Raw genomic sequence first — 21,426 nt, forward strand, 5'->3', positions numbered from 1 at the left:
ACAACTTTGTCAATGGAATACGATTTATAATGCTATGTTAGTAACAACCAATAGACAGATAAGTCAAGGACTGCCCCTGTGGGGGTCCCCCACCCCAAGCTAGCAGGTGGAAATTCCTCTATGAATTACCCTATACAGAGAAAAATTTCTAGTGGCTGCCTTCTACCAAGCAGACTGAACTTATTTTGCGTTTGTAGAGATTTTGCCATGATCTGCAGCCATATCACTGTAATTTACTATATGCTGTAAAATGTAAAATTACTGAGTACCGTATATTTCATGTTTGTCATGCTCTTAGCACTGCTTGCCAGTCACACAAATTACATTTTATACCAGTCAGACTTCATGGGAAGTATTCACACTATGTTGGTGAATATTTTGGCTAATTGTGGTAAAGCTACCAAACAGGGAATTTTACACAGGCAAATGTAATTACTCAAATTAGATTTTGGTCATATTACTGGCCTTGGTACCCCTATCTTTTCCAAAAATTGCCACTGAATGTCAGCACATGTAGTCAGGACCTTACCTTTAGGTCTCATCTGTTAGACTGCACTTATCCCAGCAAAACACCCCCTTTAAACACAATATGGCATTAATTCAATACTAACTAAGGCCCTCTGCCTGCAAACACTTATGTACATGTATAATTTTAAATTTGTGTGTAGTGGCACTGACCATAATGGGACTGCTAATGTGTTTAATGATAAACACATGAGTAAGTGTTTGCAGGATCGGGGCCCCAGAGGGAAAAGTGCCACCAACTTAATCATCAATCATACTGTATTTTCCAGGGAGGTGAGACTTACGTATTGATCAGTTCTGACTCTAGTTAATGTATGACAGCACACCCAAGGCAGTATGACTGCACACAGTACATTGTTGATAAATACAGATTGGAAACTGCAGAGAACACTATAAAGCGTGAGTCACATTCATTACTTCCTACTGAGAATTTGCATTTTTATGGATGTAATTTTATATAATAATAGATTTACTTCATGCAGAGATAGTTGAGTTTACTTTATCACAAATACATACTGCATATATCAAATGAAACCAAATTCAGAAGTTGCTGGAATCAAGTGAAGAAGTTTTCATAAAATGTAAAGATTAATTAAGCTTTCCATAGAAACTAAACTTGAAAAGTACCTTACTAAATTATAGACATTTTCCAAATATCCATTCCCCATGACATATGCACTAATTAAAGCTTAATTTTCAGAGACTCCTGGCACCAGCAGCTCCTACTGCAGTCTGTGGCAATTGCAGGTGCTCAGCACCTCTGAAAACCAGGCCATTATGTAATAAACTATATAAAATGTATACCATTAGACTAAATAGAATGGATTTTTATCAACATAAAAATAGAGGAATGGAGTGATTTATCAGGACCCAGATTATGAAGCAGAATCAACATCTTGTCCTGGATAGTCCAGAAAAGCGAGATTAAGATTTATTTGTCTTAACATATGTTGAATTAATATGTTTCTAATATATATTATGACTATATGGCGATGAAAACACTTTATGATTTGGTACATATTAGACACGCTAAGATATTAGTTCACCTTGACTATCTTGCATTTGTATCGGTCTACAAGGTCTGACTTTTGAAGCTCTTCTCTTACCACTACTCCCTCCATGAACTGTGGATGTACATATCAACTGCAAAATGTTTTAAAAATTGTTGTAATTCTATATACTTATCTCCTAGTTAGTGGAGGCCTTTTAAATTTTTTTTTTCAAAACCACAATATTCTCGTGATGTTCCTTTGTTTAAAACATACTTATTTCCAATCTTAGCTTTAGCTTTGCAGTAAATCATCTGAAGGAGAAGTGCAACTGAAATCAGGAACCACTTGAAGTGGCTGCATTTTTCCTCTCTTACATTGTAACAAAGAATTGTAATAGTGATTAAACTACAAGCATCTAATTCTGTTAATATCAGAGGCCAGTTTCTGTACATTATACAAAGGTATCTATTTCTTACCTCTAGTTGGTGACGTTTCCACTCCAATCTTATACTTTTGAAGAACACGAATGGTCTGCCCGGTTGTTTTTCCGGTTTGTAACAAATCTAAAAAGAACTCCTGTCATTTTTATGAACTTTTAATGAGAATTTTGAAAAACAAGAAGATACAAACCCTGGTTTTTTTTAGACCAGTGCCTCAGCTTTTAAAAATGGAGCAAATCAAAATGATATAGAGCACTAGGAGTTAGTTATAGTTCTGTGATTGTGCGAGTAACTTTCAAGTAGTTTCCCTTTCTGTGCCCTCGCAGCACCTACAGATTGCTCTGTGGCTTTCATGATTCAAGACCTTGCTCTTAACTATAAAAGTCTTGCTCTTAATTTATAACCAGCAGCTCATCCTTCACTCACATTCATTCACTTTACATTCTTAAAGCAAGAAGACAAGGTTAACATTCTCCTTGAAGGCATCACAGAACATTTTCTCAAAATAGTAATAGTTGCTAATTTACGGCAGCTCAAGGACACTTCTCTCTCCATTAATGGGGGACAGGTAGGGCTCTGAGCAGGGTTTTTAGAAAGAAGGATCAGAAAGCCCACATAGCCAGCCAATCCCTGCTACTTATTAGCATGCAGGTCTTCACAGCCTCTCTCTCAGCCCTCACTCAACAATGAGGATAGCACAAGAATTGTGCTATTCTACATAAAGTATCAGAAAATTTTAAGGACTAATGTGTTAAGGGAAGATTTGCCACAAGTACATACTTTCAGACAAGATTTCCAGCCTTTTTGCATTCTCTTGTAGGGTTGTATACCACTGGTTGGCCATTATGGAACGAACACCAGTAAGGCTTAGAAGGATTGCTGTCTCTGTTGGTCTCTCTACAGACATATGTAGACGACTAAAGAAAGGCAATAGTATAAGAATAATAGAATCAATAAATATAATGCATAAAAATGATAAGTACAAAGTTTCCTGAAACATTATGATGTGTGTTGTGCTTTTGAATATAGAGGACAAAAATGACTTTTATTCAACTTTCACCATACAAAACATATCAGTAAATGGTGGACTGCATTTTTCTCATACATTTTTAATTCTTAGTGAAAGTGTGTTGGAATGTTTTGTATTAAGTAGGGGATGCTATATAAACAACTATGTTAAGTTCTACTTCATCTTTGCAGGATGTGAACTCCCACCTAGCAGACTGTGCACTGCCATGTTACTGTTTAGGGAAGGATAATACAGTAAATTAAAGGAAAGAATAACAGACAAAGCACATTAGTTGTGGATAAGGGGCTGTGGAGTAGGCTTTAGGATCCAGCTGAGTAGTTTGGAGACAGGCATGCTGAGTTATCGGTAATGCTTACCTTCAGGAGGAGGAAAAAGAAGAAGAGAAGTGATTTCTCCTTACATGAGATGCATGTCTGCACTTCGTCATATTTGGAGATATGGCGGGTCTTTACTGCTAAAAAAGTTGTGTTTTGTTTCCCTTGTGGTAATAACATGTTCGAGCTACCCCAAGGTAAAACAACAGTAAAGACAAGGCACTTCAGGTTGCCCTGGCAGTTAAACTAGAGTTCCTGGTCTTACTGTGTTTTTACCTCAGCATAGGTCACACATATTAATTACCCACAGTAAAAAATGCAGATACTTTAGCAGTGAAAACAAGCTGTTAGAGTGAGTGCTGCAAAAGTTTGGATACTCAGAAATGATATACAAGGAAAGATGTTCTCCTCCCTGGAGCTGGATTAAATGAAATTGCTGCAACTGAACACTTGGAGATTTGGAGTTTTGATAGTTTTTTTTTTTTTTTGGTGAAATTCTAGAGCATTGGAATTGTAGCAATTTAAAAATTGAATTTGGCTTTTTGTCAATCTGCATTTCATGGTAATCCCTGTATAAAACAACAGTTAAGGTTTTCTATAATCTCTCTGGAGGATGCTATCTATTTCTTGGGGGAACACGAAGTTATGTGATTTAGCTTTTAATTGAAGTTATTCTAAACTTTCGGGGAACTGTCACAGTCAGAGCCATAAATCACCCACTTAAGAGATGCAGGATGACAGCAACAGGCTGGTAAATACAATAATCTATTAGGATGAGACTGCAAATGTACACAGTTGGAAAACCTACATTAAGGAATTGTCTTTTGACTTAATTTAGGGAACGACTGTGTTTGGGGAAAAAAGCTTTGAGAAATAAAGGGACCATTCTTAATTGTTTTAATATAAAATAGGGGGATTCAGGCTTAGTTACTGGATTTAAATATTTAGAGTTATTTTGTGTGTGTGTGTATTTATGTATTAGATACAGTATCTTACATCCAGCACATTTTAATTTGCAAGGTGTACAGGTACTTTAGGTGAAAGTGGCGATACTCACTGATGGCTCTTTATATTTTTAGGGGGACTTTTCTATTTATTTCCTATTAGTGGGACATTTATCAGCTGAAGTCAGAAAAGTGGAAAGTATTTTAATCTCTCAAGAATTTGTATTAGATATATACAATAAATGTGTGAGCTCTGTCTCTTTAAATTTAGATGCAAGGCAGATACTTAGCTGTCTTCAAGGTTAACACCTTTAATCAGCAATAGTAAACATCTGGAAGGAAGTTAATTAGCATCCCAAAACAATTTATTCCAGCAAAAGACAAACACTTGGCTCAGTGTCAAAGTATTAATTGTATAAACCTTCAGAAGGACTCTAAAGTATCTTTCTATGCTAGAAAGGCTGTATCTATTTAACTAGATTGATTTAAAAATCCTGAATTCAGAAGACAGTGGGGAAGGTTTCTGCCCCCCGGACTCGGTCTCCCCACAGCCTTGATCTGTCCTCTCCTCATCTGTGGAGCCCTGATACAATGCAGCACCTGTGAAAAAGGCTTCTATAGGATCATGGGGGAAAGTGGCCAAACTCCCCACTCCAAACTCAGATCTGAGTCCACCCCACTTTCAGAAGCACAGAGACAATTTTAAATTTGCTTTGAAAGAAAAAAAATGAGGCACTGTGACTATCTGCAGGATAAAATAAGATTTATTCTACCTTTTGAGTGTATCAAGCTTTGCCAGTCGTTGGAAACTCTGATTTGATTGCACCAGATCTAAAAGTACCATCAACTGGCATTCTGAAAAAATAAAGTTAGTTGTTTTAACAGCATTTACAAAATGAATATAGATAACATGTATCTTTCTGATGTTATTGCTCTTGTGAAAGTATTGAATAAACAGTTTTCAATATAAACATTTATTTTTTCTTCTGCCATAACTGTATATTCAGCTATTTGTTAAGGAAAAGCATTTGAATAATCACTTTCTACTACTACCCGACGTCTTTTTGTTTTGTCTTTGTACAGCACCTAGCACAATGGAGTCCTGGTTCATGAGTAGGGCTCCTAGGTGCTATGGTAATACAAATAGTAAACAAATAATAATAAATAATAAATTTACAGGACTCATTTCTGCAACCCTTTCAAGTTCGGTAGAACTGATTTCAAGTAGGATTTACTTGCATCAGTAAATACTACTTAAGTAAAGATTGCAAAATTTGGTCCAATGTGATTTTTATCGAGAAGGGTCCCATATATTCTTACAAACAAATGACAGGGATCTCTGCTTCATTTGTCAGTTGTCTGTCTGAAAGCAAATTAAATTTAAGTGAGATTTATGAATATTTATACTATTCTGATAGATAATCACGTTTTGCAAATCAAATTTGATTTTTCCAGATGCAATCAGTTACTTTACATGGTCAGTGAGACCAAATCAAGGAATATATAGCAGACTAATTCACTACCAATGCCTTTTCTGTACTGTTTTTGAATATTTGTTAAGGAAAAACACAAGAAGCTATTGTAATTCGAATAGCTAACTTATCCTTTCTAAATAAATATTCATGTCCTTTGGAAAACTATGAAATGTGGATAATTGTAGCCAGGATGGCAAGAAACAATCTCCGCTTTCAGAAAATTTAGTGATAGAGAATTATAATACCATGTTTGCAGATATAGGTTTAGTGGAGGCTCTCAAAAATTAATATTTATTAGGTTCCATGAAAATTAGCTCTGTACCCGATTCAGCCTACAGGTAACATTAAATGACTTCATGGGCTGTCAACCTGTGGAAAGTTGAGTAGATGACCAGGAAGTGGAAAGATTGTGCAGCTACCCTGACAAATCCACTATGTACAGGGTATATTTAAGGGCTTGAGGCCAGATTTGTAAAGATACTTGAAATTAATGGGTGTTTGGTGCCTAAGTCCTTTAAAAAATCCCACTAGGTGCCTAACTGTCTCTTTAGGTGCCTAAATACCTTTAAAAATCTGGCCTCAAATCCTTAAATAGCCCACGCCCCTAATGGATCTGTCAGGATTAATTCCCTGTAAAATGTATACTGTGTAGCCTCTAATAGGAATAACTATATTTTAAAGGAATAGAAGTGGTAGCTACATGAAAAGGACATTAAGCACTTAGTAGCATAGGTGTTTACATCATTTTTGAAAATGGGACTTAGGCTTCTAAGACACTTGGGTGCTTCTGAAAATAGAAGATTTTGCTCTTTCAAAGGCGCAGAGAAATTTAACAGACACAGGAAACAGACTTGTTTTCTTTTCCAGTGACGGTGAAAGCCATCTTCACATTGGTAAAAATGCATTGGAGTAACTAACAAACCTACCAAACCTTTCTAAGAAAATATTAGATATTGTATCACTAGCCTCTGTGTTCTCCCTGCACTATGGACTTCTGTCCATGGAGAAGTGCTGGAAATCACACAGCATATGTCTCACATATTTTCTGTTCCAGTGGTGTCTTTGTCAACATGTTTAGAATTTCCTGTTGATAAAATAGGGGGTCTAGACTTTTCCTAGCACTTGAAATTTGATTCAGCATTCAAGAAGCGTCATCAGTCTAGACCAGGGGTAGGCAACCTATGGCATGCGTGCCAAAGGAGGCACGCGAGCTGATTTTCACACTGCCCATGTCCTGGCTACTGGTCCGGGGGACTCTGCATTTTAATTTAATTTTAAATGAAGCTTCTTAAACATTTAAAAAACCTTATTTACTTTACATACAACAATAGTTTAGTTATACATTATAGACTTGTAGAAAGAGACCTAAAAACGTTAAAATGTATTACCGGCACGCGAAACCTTAAATTAGAGTGAATAAATGAAGACGTGGCACACCCCTGGTCTAGACACATACATGAAAAGCATTTCCCTGCTATAGGGGATTATAAAACAAGACTACCAGAGACATATCATTTAGGCCCATGTTTTCAAAAGTGACCTCTAATTTTCAGTGCCCAACTCTAAACACGTAAGGTGTAATTTATAAATACCATCTCCAACTCTAATTCAACTCAACTCAGAGCTGTCAGCACTCAGAAACTCTGAATATCAGATCTTGGGCCCCCAAAATCTGAGGCAACTTTTGAAAATTTGAGTCCTAACCTTTTAATATGTGTCTTTTTGAGAAATTTGGACCCAATGGGAAGAAACCAAATTTCAGGAGAAAGAAAAATATGCCCAACAATAAAAACAGTCAAGTAAATTTGACAGAACTCCCCCTTGCCAAAAGTAGTGTTAGATTCCCACTGCTTAAATTCTAAGACTATTCTAACAGATAGCAAACAACAAGAATTTAAATTGCTATTTGTTCCATATCCTGAATGCAGAACTACTTGAATGAAGAGCATGGTCCCTTAGCTCTGTGTTATACTGTACCTTTCATTGCATAACCCTAATATTCTCATAATTATTTGGCATGGAATAGAATTTTATGATGCTTTGCAAGGGAAGAGAACACAATATATAGTTTTTTCAGCTTCCTTATCTCACCTGGGATGTTCATAGCAATGAATCTGTTAAGTAAAATATGAGACAAGAATCTTTCCATTCCATAGAACAGAAACGCACTGCAGTTATTCAGTAACTGCTCCCATTCAGCTTGGCTGCAAAGAAAGGTAAGCTATTTAGACCAGGCTGTTGTTTTACAGTAATATTTTTCTGGATACATCTATACAAAATGTTTCAGTGTTAATTACTCAACAAACAATTGTTTGAAAAGTAAAAAGACAAAGAGAGAAGACTTCAGTTATGGTACAGAATTTGAACAGCAGAGTGTGTGAACTGTTATACAATAATTTACTTAGCTAAATTGTATACTTTACCATAGTAACATAACACCTCACAGTGAATAAGACATGGACGGTGCTTTTGAGATTTAAGGGACTATTCTACAGAGGAACAAGCCAGTATATACTGTGCAATCCCCATTTCTTTGAGATACAGTATTTATCTTAACATTCAAAGGGAATGCTCAAGGACTAGAAGAGATACACTCATTAGGGAGCTAAGAAATTGGGGTGTGGGAAGAGATGATTCTAAAATTGAAGTAATTATAAATGAAGCTAAGTGAACCAACTGTATGAAACAATATTAATTACATCATCAGGTCTTGAAATTGTAAACTACAGGATGAATCTTCACTACTTTATTTCAGAAGTATGTGCTACAATATTACAATCCTATAGTGAGCATGAAAATGCTATAGTTTTCAAATATGTGTTTCCAAAATTGTTGATTTATTAACTCAGTGAAGATGAAAGTACTTGTAAGATGGACAGGGAAGTGATCTGAATTACCTGAACTTGTAACCTCCTGTTATTTTGTCAGAGTGATATTGCTAGAGTGCCAATGTTATAAATTTGCCTATGTATATACTTTATAACTTTCTCTCAAAAACTTCTTGTATATGTCTTCTCCAGTTTTCCATTATTTTAGATTTTTCTGAAGTTCCATTTACGGTAATTTTATTACAATCAAGAAGGACAGTGCCATTTTGCTATCAACAGAATACCCCTACATACTATAGCCTTGCTTGTGATCAATATGGCAAAATGTATTACAGGTGTGTCTTCTGGATTCTTTCTTTAAATTCTTCCATCTATAAATCTGTAGATATGCTTAGGGTAGGGGCGATGTCTTCCTATGCATTTGCACAGCACCTAGCACAATGGGGGCCTAGTCATGACTGGGGCCTCTGGGAAATACCTCTTTAAAAAAAAGAGAGAAATATAGAAGAGCCATAACAAACCTTGGAACATGCATGCTACCAATAACTCCTTCCCAGTGTGGTGTAAATTGCTCATGGTATTTTTCTAGGATTTCCTTTATTTTGTGGGAAGGACATACTGCTTCTGTAACATAAGAATTTAATCATTTAACATAATATAGAGTACGCAATGCAGCCTAAATTTCTAACATGCAGAGGCTGGCAATACAATTTTTTTATTTCCATCATCATTCAATCTAAAGTTTTTCATGAGAAAAGTCCAGTCGCCATGCCCTGGCAATTGTAGGTCTTAATCCTGACTAAAGCTAGAGGTGCTAGCTAGTGACAAGTGTGATGGCATATTTTGTGACTGAGAGGGTTGAAAACATAACCTAGGAGAGGAGTCAAGGATAGAATAGGTATAAAAATGAGCTCTAAAGGTGGTTCTTCTGTGTCAAGAGTTAACATAACATTGCACTGCTCGTACGATTCCCGTTTTAGGGGCTCAGATACTGTGGTGATGGGAACTATATAGCACCTATATACATAATGGAATTCAATTTCCAGAGCTCTCAGTTTAACACATTTCACAAGACTAATCTCAAAAACAAACAACCCTTCAGTTTTAGTTACAGTTTAATTAGTCTTTTCCATCTTGATTATATTTTCTATGATCATGCAGCTATAATTTCCACCTACGTGGAGCTCCTCCAAAACTTCAGAATCAGTTATTCCTGCTCTGCTATCAAAGAAAAATTAGGTAGAACAATGTGTCCCAAAGTCATAACATTTGTTATATGCTATGGCTGGAGCAATATTTTCCCCTTTGTTAAAGATTATTTTTTATAACTTTATCTGGTTCAAATTCCAAATTTAAGTATATTTTGAGCATGCTGAATAACTTAGCTTTTGCTAATAAATTTGAATAAAAATTAAATTAAAGGGGGAAAATAGGTGATATTGGTAGTTATGAAAATATTTTGTGTCATACTGTACAAACACAGTAACTGATACATGTAGCCTTGGTAAATGCACTCCACAAGAAAGAAGTGGCCATTTTTAAATGACCTTACATTGACACTCTTGATTATCGTTGTATCCTTGACCTCTTACAAAGAATCACAAGATAACATGCCACTTCAAGGCTTTAATCACTACATGAGTTTTATTTATAATCTTTGGCTTGAGGACTTCTAAATATAACTCTTGTTAAAAGTGATAAAATATATACAGAATTCTAGCATAATGGATTTTATTCATCAATAGAATGCATAGAATTTTGTTTTTCAAACTTTAACTAGAAAATGTTATTTCTATTTGTTATTTATTTTCAATTTTAAATGATTAGTTCTAAATCGCAAATATGAAATTTCCATATATACAGCAAAGTGGTATCACATTTCTAGGAGGTTATTTGGGAGATAAATGCCTTAGTGCTTTTGAAAATCTTACTTCTGGTGTTTATGTAAGTTTGAAACCAGACAATTTGATTTTTTTTGTCTTCCAATTCTTCACACAGGTTTTAAGTGTCAAACCTCCAGGCTGGATTTAAGTGATAGAGTTACATTATTATACCAAACATTTCAGGTAATTTGAATGAATACTCAGGGTCATAGAAGTTTTTATGTATGATTACATTTCAAAGAATGCAGAATAAATACTGATTTTTAGAAATGTGCTGATTCACTATTTGCTGTCACTTGTAGATAACAATTTGATACTTATGAAATGCTGCTTTTCTATAAATTTAGAAAATGTGAAACTATTAACACCAATTGTTAAGGGAGGAAAAGAGCTACATACTAAATACTGTAAGAATTTCAGTTTTACATTAATTATTTAAAAAAGAAAAAAGTCCAGCTTATTCCCATGGAGTGAAATTCTCATCACCAACATGAAGTCAGAGTGATCAGGCTCTGTGCAGGTGAAACGCCAAGGGACAGTGGGTTTGGGTGCTGAAATTTGCCCTCACAACCTGATGCGAAGGTATGGAGTTGCAGCACAGATCTCCACTGCAGCTTATGAACTGAAGTAGCAGCTAGAGCTCCTCTGTATCAGTTGCATGTTATGTAAGTATGACTGGCTCCCAATGTAGATCTGCCTCTCCTCTACCCCACTCCCCCCACTACCCTTTGCTCTAGCCCAGTTCAGGAGCCAAATTAGTGATCAACATTACCCAACATGACCCCAAAGAGCCACAGTAGTGTGAATTCATTGTTTTATTTACTATTTTTATATAATATATATTTTATTCTCACAACAAAATGCCCGACCAAGTATTCTACAATTGATTAATAACATAGTAAAAGCATCCTGATTGGTTAATAACTTAGATTAGTTAATAATTAAATCACCCCGAGTTTTAATATCATGTGCTGGAAAGAGCTGCAGGAGACACATTCCAGTGTCAGTTGCAGCTCAAGAGCCTTAGTCTGTTCTAGCCTATACTGATCTCTTCTGCAACACAAAGGAAAAATCACACAGCACTCATTCCTGTGGCTCCCCAGGAACCTCCAATGCATGCTTAAGTATTGCTGAGGGCCTTAAGTTTACCTTTTTAATCCAAAAATAGCAAAACAAATCATTGTTAAAGAGCTGTACATTTTGTGGGGAAAATATAATGAGAAAGATTATTTCAATAATTATTTTCTTGGAGATGTTGGTTCCATATTTTATTACTTATATGAAGAAGGAAGAATGCAGCCTAATTTGACTGAATCTGATACAGGTTTTTATTTTTATAAGAAGCTGAGAGTTTTTTTTTTTTAAACATAAGCAACATTATGAGGATGAGCTGTTATGTCAACTACCTCATGTCTTAAGTTCATTACTTACTATAAAAATGTTCCAAATCCACAAAACCTTTAGTTTGTGGAGAAAATAATTTTCTAAATATATTACCTGCTTCTCTTGCTTCATTATATGGATCCACAACATCTGACCTATAGCTAAGGAGATGTAAACAATGAAATCTATCATCTTAACCGATACATTCCAGTTAATAGTTCCTTTTGAAAGGATACATTTAAAATTGTGTGTATCAACAGACAGGCAGTTAGGAGGTAGAACACGATTAATGGGTACCTACAATTAAATAACAAAGATTATTTTTTTTGCCATGCAAAAAAATTCTGTAGTTATATCAATATTGCACAACATTATGTCTGACAAAATGAGCTACACTAAAATGCTTTGCTGAAGTCTGGGGGCTTAGACCAAAAGCGGTACAATATGTCAGTGCCAACTGAAACCAAAAACATAAGCATATTTTGAGTCTGTTTGAAGCTGCTTACCTTGATCTAATGCTGGATACTTTGCTCATACACAGAATATGAATTTAAAGGAAATGGAGGTTAGTTACCTGTAACTAGACGTTCTTCAAGATGTGTGGTCTCTGTCTGTGTTTCACATGTGGGTATGCATACGCGCCATGAGCCTGAGTCCAGAAATCCTAAACAGCAGTGTCCATTGGCCCACAAACGTGCAGTAGATCTCTCCATACCTGACTGATGGCATAAGAGGCAGTGTGGGCCAACACCTCTCCTGTTCCTCCTCTGATTGCAAATCCAACAGGATTTGAAGCAGAGGAAACGAAGGGTGAGATTTGTGTAATACAGATAGGGATCACAACTCTCAAAAAACTTCCTGTTACAGGTAAGTAACCTTAATTTCTTCCACATGTGGGTGGATTGACAAGCAGTGCTTAGACTGGAGGGGAGTGAAAAGAAGCTGGAAGCAAAGATGCTTGCAGTACTGAAGTTCGCACAACTGCATCTGCAGCAGAGGCCTGAACTAGCTAATAATGTCTGCACTTTGCAGAGATACACATCTCACTCAAACAGTAGAGGTGATTGTCACTCATGGAGAAGGAACAAGGGCAGGAGATGCAATTCTTGAACCCTGGGACTCTGGACATAGAGGGAGTCCCCAATACAGGGAAAAACAAGCTATAATAACAATCCTATAAAACTCTAACTAGACTAATATAAAAGTTATGAAACAGAAACTATTAAATATTTATGTACAGGTTCCATCAAGAGAAAAAGCTGCAGAATTCTGTGGACACAGGGATTATGACTCAGGCCATGCGGCAGTAAGATGGAGCTGGAGAGGTGTCAGCCCGCGCTGCCTTTTATGCCCTCAGTCGGGAGGGCAAGGAGATCCACTGCACACATGTGGGCCAATGGACACTGCATGTTAGAATTTCTGGACTCGGGCGCATGGCACTCATGCATACTCAGGTGTGGAATACACATAGGCACCAGCACTCAAAGAAGAACTAGCTCAGCAGTTATTGGGCAAAGATTAATAAAAAAGATTCTAACAAATTCTGTGGTTTTCACTCCATCTCACACTTACAGCGTGTGTAACAAAGACCCTGATAAGAACAATAAATTACCCTATTGCTTCTCTTACCTCATGTGTCTTAGGAAAAATTTAAGGAAATAATTTTTTTTTAAAAAGTTGAAATACAACTACGCTCCATCTGTTTGTGAGATAGCTTGTGATTATGGCCTTAACATACGGATGAACGTCTCGCTACTCTGTTATGTAAAGCAGTATGAATTTCTCTTGCTTACCATTTTGACGTTCTTTTTCTGATCCACTTTTGGTTTTGGTTCCTTTGAACTTTTAGGGTCTTTTTTTACTTCATTCTCTGTGAAAGTTCAAAGAATAAAAACTTTAAAGTATAGGTGGTGTTTGCTAAACTGCTGTGCAAATGTGCCTTCATTGAAAAAAATACATAATGATTTTAAAAGATAAGACAATATGTGGAATGTTTAGTATCTGAATAGGGACTGCCGAACCCAGCGTTGTCCCCGGCCTTCTGAGTGATGGCATAATAAGCTGTGGATGTGTGGATAGAGGACCACGTTGCGGTTCTACAGATGTCCTGGATAGGGATGTGTGCCAGGAAAGCTGCCGAAGATGCCTGCACTCTAGTCGAGTGAGCTCTGACAATCAGCGGCAGCGGTGGAACCCCCTCCAGGTGGTAATAGGTCTTTATGCATGAGGTAATCCAATTGGAAATCCTCTGAGAGGACAATGGAAGGTCCTTCATCCTATCCGCTGTAGTGATGAAGAGCTGAGCTGATTTACAGAAAGGCTTGGTACATTCTAAGTAAAAAGCCAAGGCCCTTTGGATGTCCAGCATGTGAAGACACCTTTCTTCACTGGTGGAGAACGAAACAATGGTAGCCAAAGCAGCAGATGTTCTAGCACCGTCACTGGCGGCAAGAAGGAACTGAGGATTAGTTCATAGGTAACAAATTGTGGGAGACACGGGGCTGCAGAAAAGATTTAGAAGAAGAAACATTTCCTGAAAGATTACTTGTTGTTTTTGAAGGTCTATTCTGAGAGAATAGATTAAAAACAGGAAACAATTTCATTCCAGCAAATAACAATGAAGAATATCTCTACTACCCACTTGTCCAAGGCTGATGCTTGCCAAGTGGGAAAAGAAGTGAGAAAGGTGGTCATCTAGGCATATAAAAGTTCCAAGAAAAAACACATATATTCATTGATTATTGTACTGTAGATTTAGGAGTGGTGGGCTGGGGAAGAATTGTAGAAGCACTGTCTAGACTTATTATAGGACCAAGCGCCAGTACCTATCCCTGGAGTAACTACAACCTTTTAAAAAGAACTGGAGCCTTTGTGAAAGAACTAAAGTGAAGAACAAGAAAACAAGGACTGCCTGTATTTATAAGAGGCATTGCATTTTTTCTTTAAGTGGTTTTGAAGGATCAGGAGAAAAGAGCTTTCATTTCTCAGTGCACTCTGCAACAACTACCTGAGTCTGCTCTAAACTATGAACAATTAGCGATTGGGAAGTTTGGGAAACACTGGTCTATAAGATACACACAATAAGCAAACAGGCACCCACGCAAGTTCTGAAGTGCATATGCATCTGAATGTACTAATGAAACTCACACCCACCACATACACATTTCAAGCCATTAGCAGATAATGTTTTACAGATCTGACATACTAAAATGGGAAGAAAACAAAAATCTGTATCAGAATAAGTTTCAGAATGCAAGGAAGTATTTGAAAGTTAAAAAAAAAAACCAAAAACAAGAGAAAAAGATGAAGTTGAATGTATGCACTGCAAATGGTGTGGCCCAATTATTAAATGTAAATATTTATAGGCTAATAGATCTTTTATTTACAAGTCTGCAAAGGCTTATGATTCTTCTTGTTCACTAATATTTCATACTGACAAAGAAGTAATTGTTTTCAGAGCATGTTGTGAAGACTGATTTTTGCAACACACAGAACTATATTTGGGTAACAGAATATGAGATGTTGTCGAAACAAGATCTATGTTGTATAATAATGTCTTACACTGATAAGTGCTTTTCATACAAACATCTCAAGGTGCTTAGTTGTAGTCCACTCCTGCATGCATTTTCTCATGGGCTTCAATGGGAACAGGATTAAGCCAATTGTGCTCCCTGACACATCCCAGTAACCCAGTTCTTGACCTTATCCTCAGCACCTCCCGTAGATTTCTCTTCCCAGTATCTGCTGCAACCCCTGCTTTTTGTTCCTTCCTATGACCTCCATTGTGTGTTGCTGGGACAGAATCTTCTGCAGCCCTTCTAAACCCCACTTTCAATAGCACAGAGATTCACAAGGCCCTGTGCTTAAGGTCATACTCTAACAAATAATCAGATACCAGCCAACCAGCACCACACGGCTAGGTTTAGCTTTTTGATACCTAGAAAGATACTGGAACAAATTATTCAACAATCAGTTTGTAAGCACCTAGAGATAATAGGGTTATAAGGAATAGCCAGCATGTATTTGTCAAGAATAAATCTTGACAAGCCAACCTAATTTCCTTCTTTGACAGGGCTACTGGCCTAATAGATGGAGGGAAGCAGTAGATGTGATATATCTTGATTTCAGTGAGGCTTTTGACACAGTCCCATCAACACTCTCATAAGCAAACTAGAGTAATGTGATCTAGATAAAATTATTATAAGGTGGGTGCTCAACTGGTTAAAAGACCGAATTCATTAGTTTTCTGTCAAACTGAGTAGGCATATAGGACAGTTACCTGTTCTGTAACGCGTTCTTCAAGATGTGCTGCTCAGGTGTATTCCACTATAGGTGTGCATGCTCGCCACGTGCACCGGTGCCGGAAGTTTTTCCCTTAGCAGTATCCGTAGTGGGGGAGCACCGCTGAGACCCCTGGAGTGGCGCTGGTATATCGCACCATAAAGGGGGCTGCATGCTCCCCCCACCCTCAGTTCCTTCTTGCCAGACAACTCCGACAGAAGGGAAGGAGGGTGGGACGTGGAATACACCTGAGCATCACATCTCGAAGAACGCCAGTTACGGAACAGGTAACTGTCCTTTCTTCTTCGAGTGATTGCTCATGTGTATTCCACTATAGGTGACTCCAAGCTATCCCTGATGGAGGCGGGTAGGAATTTAAGATTAAAGATTTAAGGGTTACCCGGGCGCAGCACCGCCCTACCAAACCCGGCGTCGTCCCTTGCTTGGGAGACAATCGCATAGTGCGATGAGAAGGTGTGGACAGAGGACCACGTAGCATACTCTGTCCTTAATAGGGACGTGAGCCACATAGGCCGCAGACAAGGCCTGGGCTCTTGTCGAATGAGCCTTCACAATAGGAGGCAGGGGAACCCCTGCCAGGTCGTAACAGGTGCGAATGCACGAGGTGATCCAGTGGGAGATCCGCTAGGTGGACCTGGTCGTCCCCTCATGCGCTCAGCCGAAGCAATGAACAGCTGGGGAGACTTCCTAAACGGCCTGGTTCTGTCAAGGCCAGCGCGCTGCGCATGTCTAACATGTGCAGGCGGCGTTCCTCATTGGAGGAATGGGGCTTAGGACAGAGGATCGGGAGGAAAATATCCTGATCCATGTGAAACGCCGAGACAACCTTTGGCAAAAAAGTGGGGTGAGGGCGGAGCTGAACCCTGTCCTTATGGAAGACCGTATACGGCGGTTCAGAGGTCAGGGCCCTGAGCTCGGAGACCCGGCGAGCTGAGGTGATAGCTACTAAGAACACCACCTTCCACGACAAGTGAGACCATGAACACGTGGCTAATGGCTCAAAGGGAGGCCCTGTGAGGTGGGAGAGTACCAGGTTTAGGTCCCAGAGGAGGACCGGAGGTCTGGCGTAAGGGAATTCCCGATCTAACCCTTTCAGAAACCGGGCCGTCATGTGATGAGAAAACACAGACAGGCCCTGCACCGGGGGGTGGAAAGCCGAAATGGCCGCCAGGTGCACCCTGATGGAGGAGGGCGCCAACCCTTGGGTCCTAAGAGACAGGAGGTAATCGAGGACAAGTTGGATAGACGCGGAAGAGGGAGAGGAACCTCTATCCCTCACCCACATGGAGAACCTAAACCACTTAGCCAGGTAGGTTCGACGCGTGGAGGGTTTCCTACTTTCCAGCAGGACCCTTCTCACATCCTCCGAACACCTGCCTTCCTCCTCATTCAACCACGGAGCAGCCACACTGTCAGGTGGAGCGGGGCGAGGTTGGGGTGGAGGAGACGACCTTCCTCCTGCGAGAGGAGGTCCGGGCGGAGCGGCAGCCTGCGAGGGGAGCCCGCTCAGAGTTGCAGTAGGGTCCCGTACCAATGTTGACGGGCCCAATCCGGGGCTATGAGGATAACCCACGCCCCGTCTGACTTCACCTTCTGTAAGACCCTGCCTATTAGGGGGAAGGGCGGGAAGGCGTACAACAGGGGCCCCGACCATGGGAACAGGAACGCATCCGACATTGTCCCGTCGTCCTCTCCTGCCCTGGAGCAGAATCGGGGACACTGGTGATTCTGGGCGGTGGCGAACAGGTCTACCTGGGGAGTACCCCACTGCAGGAAGATCCACCTGGCCACCTCCTTGTGCAGGGACCACTCGTGTTGTTGGGAGAAAACCCTGCTCAGGCAGTCTGCGAGCTTGTTGCTCTTGCCAGGCAGGTAAAAGGCCCGCAGGAGTATATTGTGGGCTATACAGAACTCCAACAGGAGCTGGGCTTCCTGGCATAAGGCCCGGAAACGGGTGCCCCCCTGCTTGTTGACATAATACATGGCGGTCGTGTTGTCCGTGAGGACTCTGACTATCTTCCCCTGACTGTGGTGGCAAAAGGCCACGCACGCCAGGTGCACGGTCCTGAGCTCTCTGACGTTTATGTGGAGGGTCAGTTCCTCGGGCGACCACATACCCGGGGTCCTGAAGTCCCCCACGTGAGCTCCCCAGCCCAGGTCCGAGGCATCCAACACTAGATCTAGTGAGGGAGAGGGCTCTCGGAAGGGAATACCTCGGAGCCTGTTGTTTGGGAAAGACCACCATTGAAGGTGTGCCACCACTGTTGGCGGCACCGTGACAACCTTGTCCAGGCCGTCCCTGGCCTGGGAGTACCGGGAGGCCAGCCAAAGCTGAAGGGGCCTCATCCGAAGCCTGGCATGTTGCACCACATAGGTGCATGCTGCCATGTGGCCTAGGATTTGTAGGCACACCCGTGCCATGGTTCCCGGAAAGGCTGTGACCGAGGCGATGAGAGCTTTGAGCGTCTCGAATCTGTCCCGTGGGAGGGAGGCCGTGGCCACCCGGGAATCTAGCAGCGCCCCTATAAAGCTTATGCGCTGAACGGGGATTAACGTGGATTTCTCCTCGTTTACTAGTAGGCCTAGAGCTGCGCATGTGTCCAGCAGGAAACTCATCTGCTGCTGCACCAGAGACCGAGACCGGCCCTTGAGGAGCCAGTCATCGAGGTAGGGGAAGATCTGCAGCCCTTCCCTCCTGAGGTGGGCCGCCACCACCGCCATACACTTCGTAAATACCCTTGGGGCAATAGAGAGGCCAAAGGGGAGGACCGTAAACTGGAAGTGATCCTGACCCACCAGGAAACGGAGGAAGCGCCTGTGACCCTCGAAAATGTGGATGTGAAAGTACGCATCCTGGAGGTCCAGCGCCGTAAACCAATCCCCCTGGTCTAGGGATGGAATAATAGAGGCCAGGGACACCATGCGGAATTTGCAACGAACCAGGAACTGGTTGTGATTCTGCAGGTCGAGGATGGGCCGAAGCCCGCCCTTTGCCTTCGGGATGAGGAAATACCTGGAGTAAAAGCCCCTCCCCTGGTATTCCCGAGGTACCCTTTCCACCGCTCCCAGGGAGAGGAGGCGCTCTACCTCCTGGCAGAGGAGGGCATGCTCCGGAACCCCGGCCAGCTCCCCGGACGGGGGACAGTTGGGAGGGGTTGAAGCAAACTGCAACCTGTGCCCTTGGGAGATGGTGCTGAGGACCCATTGGTCCGACGTTATACGGGACCATTGCAGTCGGAAGGCCGATAAACGATTCATAAAAGGCAACTTTATTAACTGGGTGTGGGGTGCACTGTCAACAGGCCCGGTGACCCCCCTCAACGAGTCAAAAACGCCGTTTTCCTGGCCGTTTGGCCTTCGAGGCCCCAGAGCACGGGGCCGAACGGGATTGGCGTTGGGACCGACGCCTTTGTTCCCTCTGCCGCTTAGGCGGGGGTTTGTATCTGCCCCGAGCTGGAGGAGCAGAGGTTTGAGGCCTGGGCTTGTCCTTAGGGGGCGGGACATAGAGGCCCAGCGTCTGCAGGGTGGTGTGGGAGTCCTTCATCCCGTGCAGATGGGTGTCTGTCTGTTCCGCAAATAGGGCCTTGCCATCAAACGGCAGGTCCTGCATTATGGATTGGGACTCGGCCGACAGCCCTGAGAGCGAGAGCCACGACGCCCATCGCATGGAGACTGCAGAAGTCATCGAACGAGCGGCTGTGTCCGCTGCATCCGAAGCCGCCTGGAGAGCTGCTTTGGCCGCTGCCGCACCTTCGTCAATCAGAGCCCGGAAGTCCTTTCCGTCTTTATCCTGAAGAAGGGGCTCAAACTTGGGGAGGGATCCCCAGTGATTAAACTCGTACCGGCTCAGCAGTGCCTGGTAGTTGGCCACCCTGAGCTGGAAACTCGCAGACGAATAAACCTTTTTTCCAAAGGTGTCCAGTCTACGAGCGTCCTTGTCTTTTGGTGTGGGCGCGGGCTGGCCATTCCGCTCACGGTGGTGGACCGACTCTACCACCAGGGAGTTCGGAGCTGGGTGGATGTATAGGTACTCGTGGCCCCTTGTGGGGACGAAGTATTTCCTCTCGGCCTTTTTGGAAATAGGCCCAAGAGAGGCCAGGGTCTGCCAGAGGCCAGTGGTAATGTTGGCTACTCCCTGATGAAATGGGAGGGCCACACGCCCCGGTACCGAGGAGGCGAGGACATTGAACAGGGTATCGGAGGGCTCCTCCATCTCCTCGGCCCGGAGCTCGAGGTTTGCTGCCACCCTCCTAAGCAGCTCTTGATGCGCTTTGAAGTCCTCTTGGGAAGAGGGAGGTGGCACCGCAACTGAATCACCCTGCGCCGAAGAGGTGGATGGAGTGGTGCCTTCGGCCACCGACGGCATCGTGGGCTCGACGTCCAGGTCTGGTGCCGGAGTCGGTGCCGGGGGTTCGGCGCCCACGGTCTGATCCCGGTGCCGGGGAGGTGACGCAGGGCGGCCCTGAGAGGCTCCCGCCATGGAGGGAGGTCCCGGCTGCGCAGGTGCCTGAGGCCATGGTGCCCACTGGCACCATTGTCCTTGCCAGGGAACGGCCTGGAAATGAGATGCATCGGGCGCCGGTAGGGCTGGTTGCTCCTGCGGTACGGTGCGGCCCGGGGAGAGGCGGCTGTGCACCGACGCCAAAGTCTGGGAGGAGCGCACGGTGCCTTAAGAGCGACTGGAGCGGTCTCTATCATGACGGCTCCTACCCCGAGACTTCGACCTGGAGGAAGTCGAGAGAGAGATGTCCGAGGAGCTGTCTCCGGATTCCCTGCGGCGCCTGTGGCCACAGTGTCTAGGTGCCGGGGACTCTCTGGTCGCACCCCAAGCATGGCCTCTGTGGCGGCGGGCGCTTGAGTACGAGCGTTGGTGCCGAAGGCGTCGAGACCTGTTCCTCTCGGACTGGCTGGAGGAGGAACGGCGCCACCTCTTGTCACCTCCTCGACGGCGTCCGAGACCGGAGGAGTGGGATCCGCTCACCGAAGAGCCGGGACGCGGAGTCGACGTGCGTCGCGGGGCTCTGCTCAGCACCTCGACCCGGGAAGGTACCTCGACCTCCGACACCTCCGGGGAGGGTTGATGGGTGCCCAAGGGCGGCTTCCCATGGGACCGGGGGCCCGAATGGGGCGGTGCTCCCGGCACCGGAAGCGCTAGGATATCACGCACGGCCTGAGCTGCCTCTGGCGTCGAAGGCATGCGTACCTCAGTCGAGGCTCGCACGGACGGGACCGGACTACTCTGCTCAGCGCGAGTCGGAGGTCTATGTCCCGATGGGGATCGTGGGGTGCCCAACTCGGGTCTGGACTCAC

General features: G+C 42.5%; 1 protein-coding gene across 1 annotated transcript in view; it reads right to left on the reverse strand.

The window, feature by feature from the left end:
* CFAP46 (cilia and flagella associated protein 46) overlaps positions 1-21,426 on the reverse strand; it is a 177,034-nt gene that overhangs the window by 471 nt on the left and 155,137 nt on the right. The window contains exons 53-60 of the mRNA XM_065408178.1: positions 13,608-13,684; positions 12,051-12,111; positions 11,929-11,964; positions 9,070-9,172; positions 7,812-7,924; positions 5,019-5,100; positions 2,738-2,874; positions 1,994-2,080 (exon numbers count right to left, since the gene is read on the reverse strand). Of these exons, the coding sequence (XP_065264250.1) occupies positions 1,994-2,080; positions 2,738-2,874; positions 5,019-5,100; positions 7,812-7,924; positions 9,070-9,172; positions 11,929-11,964; positions 12,051-12,111; positions 13,608-13,684 (696 nt within the window). The remainder of the gene's footprint in view (positions 1-1,993; positions 2,081-2,737; positions 2,875-5,018; positions 5,101-7,811; positions 7,925-9,069; positions 9,173-11,928; positions 11,965-12,050; positions 12,112-13,607; positions 13,685-21,426) is intronic.

Source organism: Emys orbicularis, chromosome 7 (genome assembly GCF_028017835.1).
Source record: "Emys orbicularis isolate rEmyOrb1 chromosome 7, rEmyOrb1.hap1, whole genome shotgun sequence".
Lineage (NCBI taxonomy): Eukaryota > Metazoa > Chordata > Testudines > Emydidae > Emys > Emys orbicularis.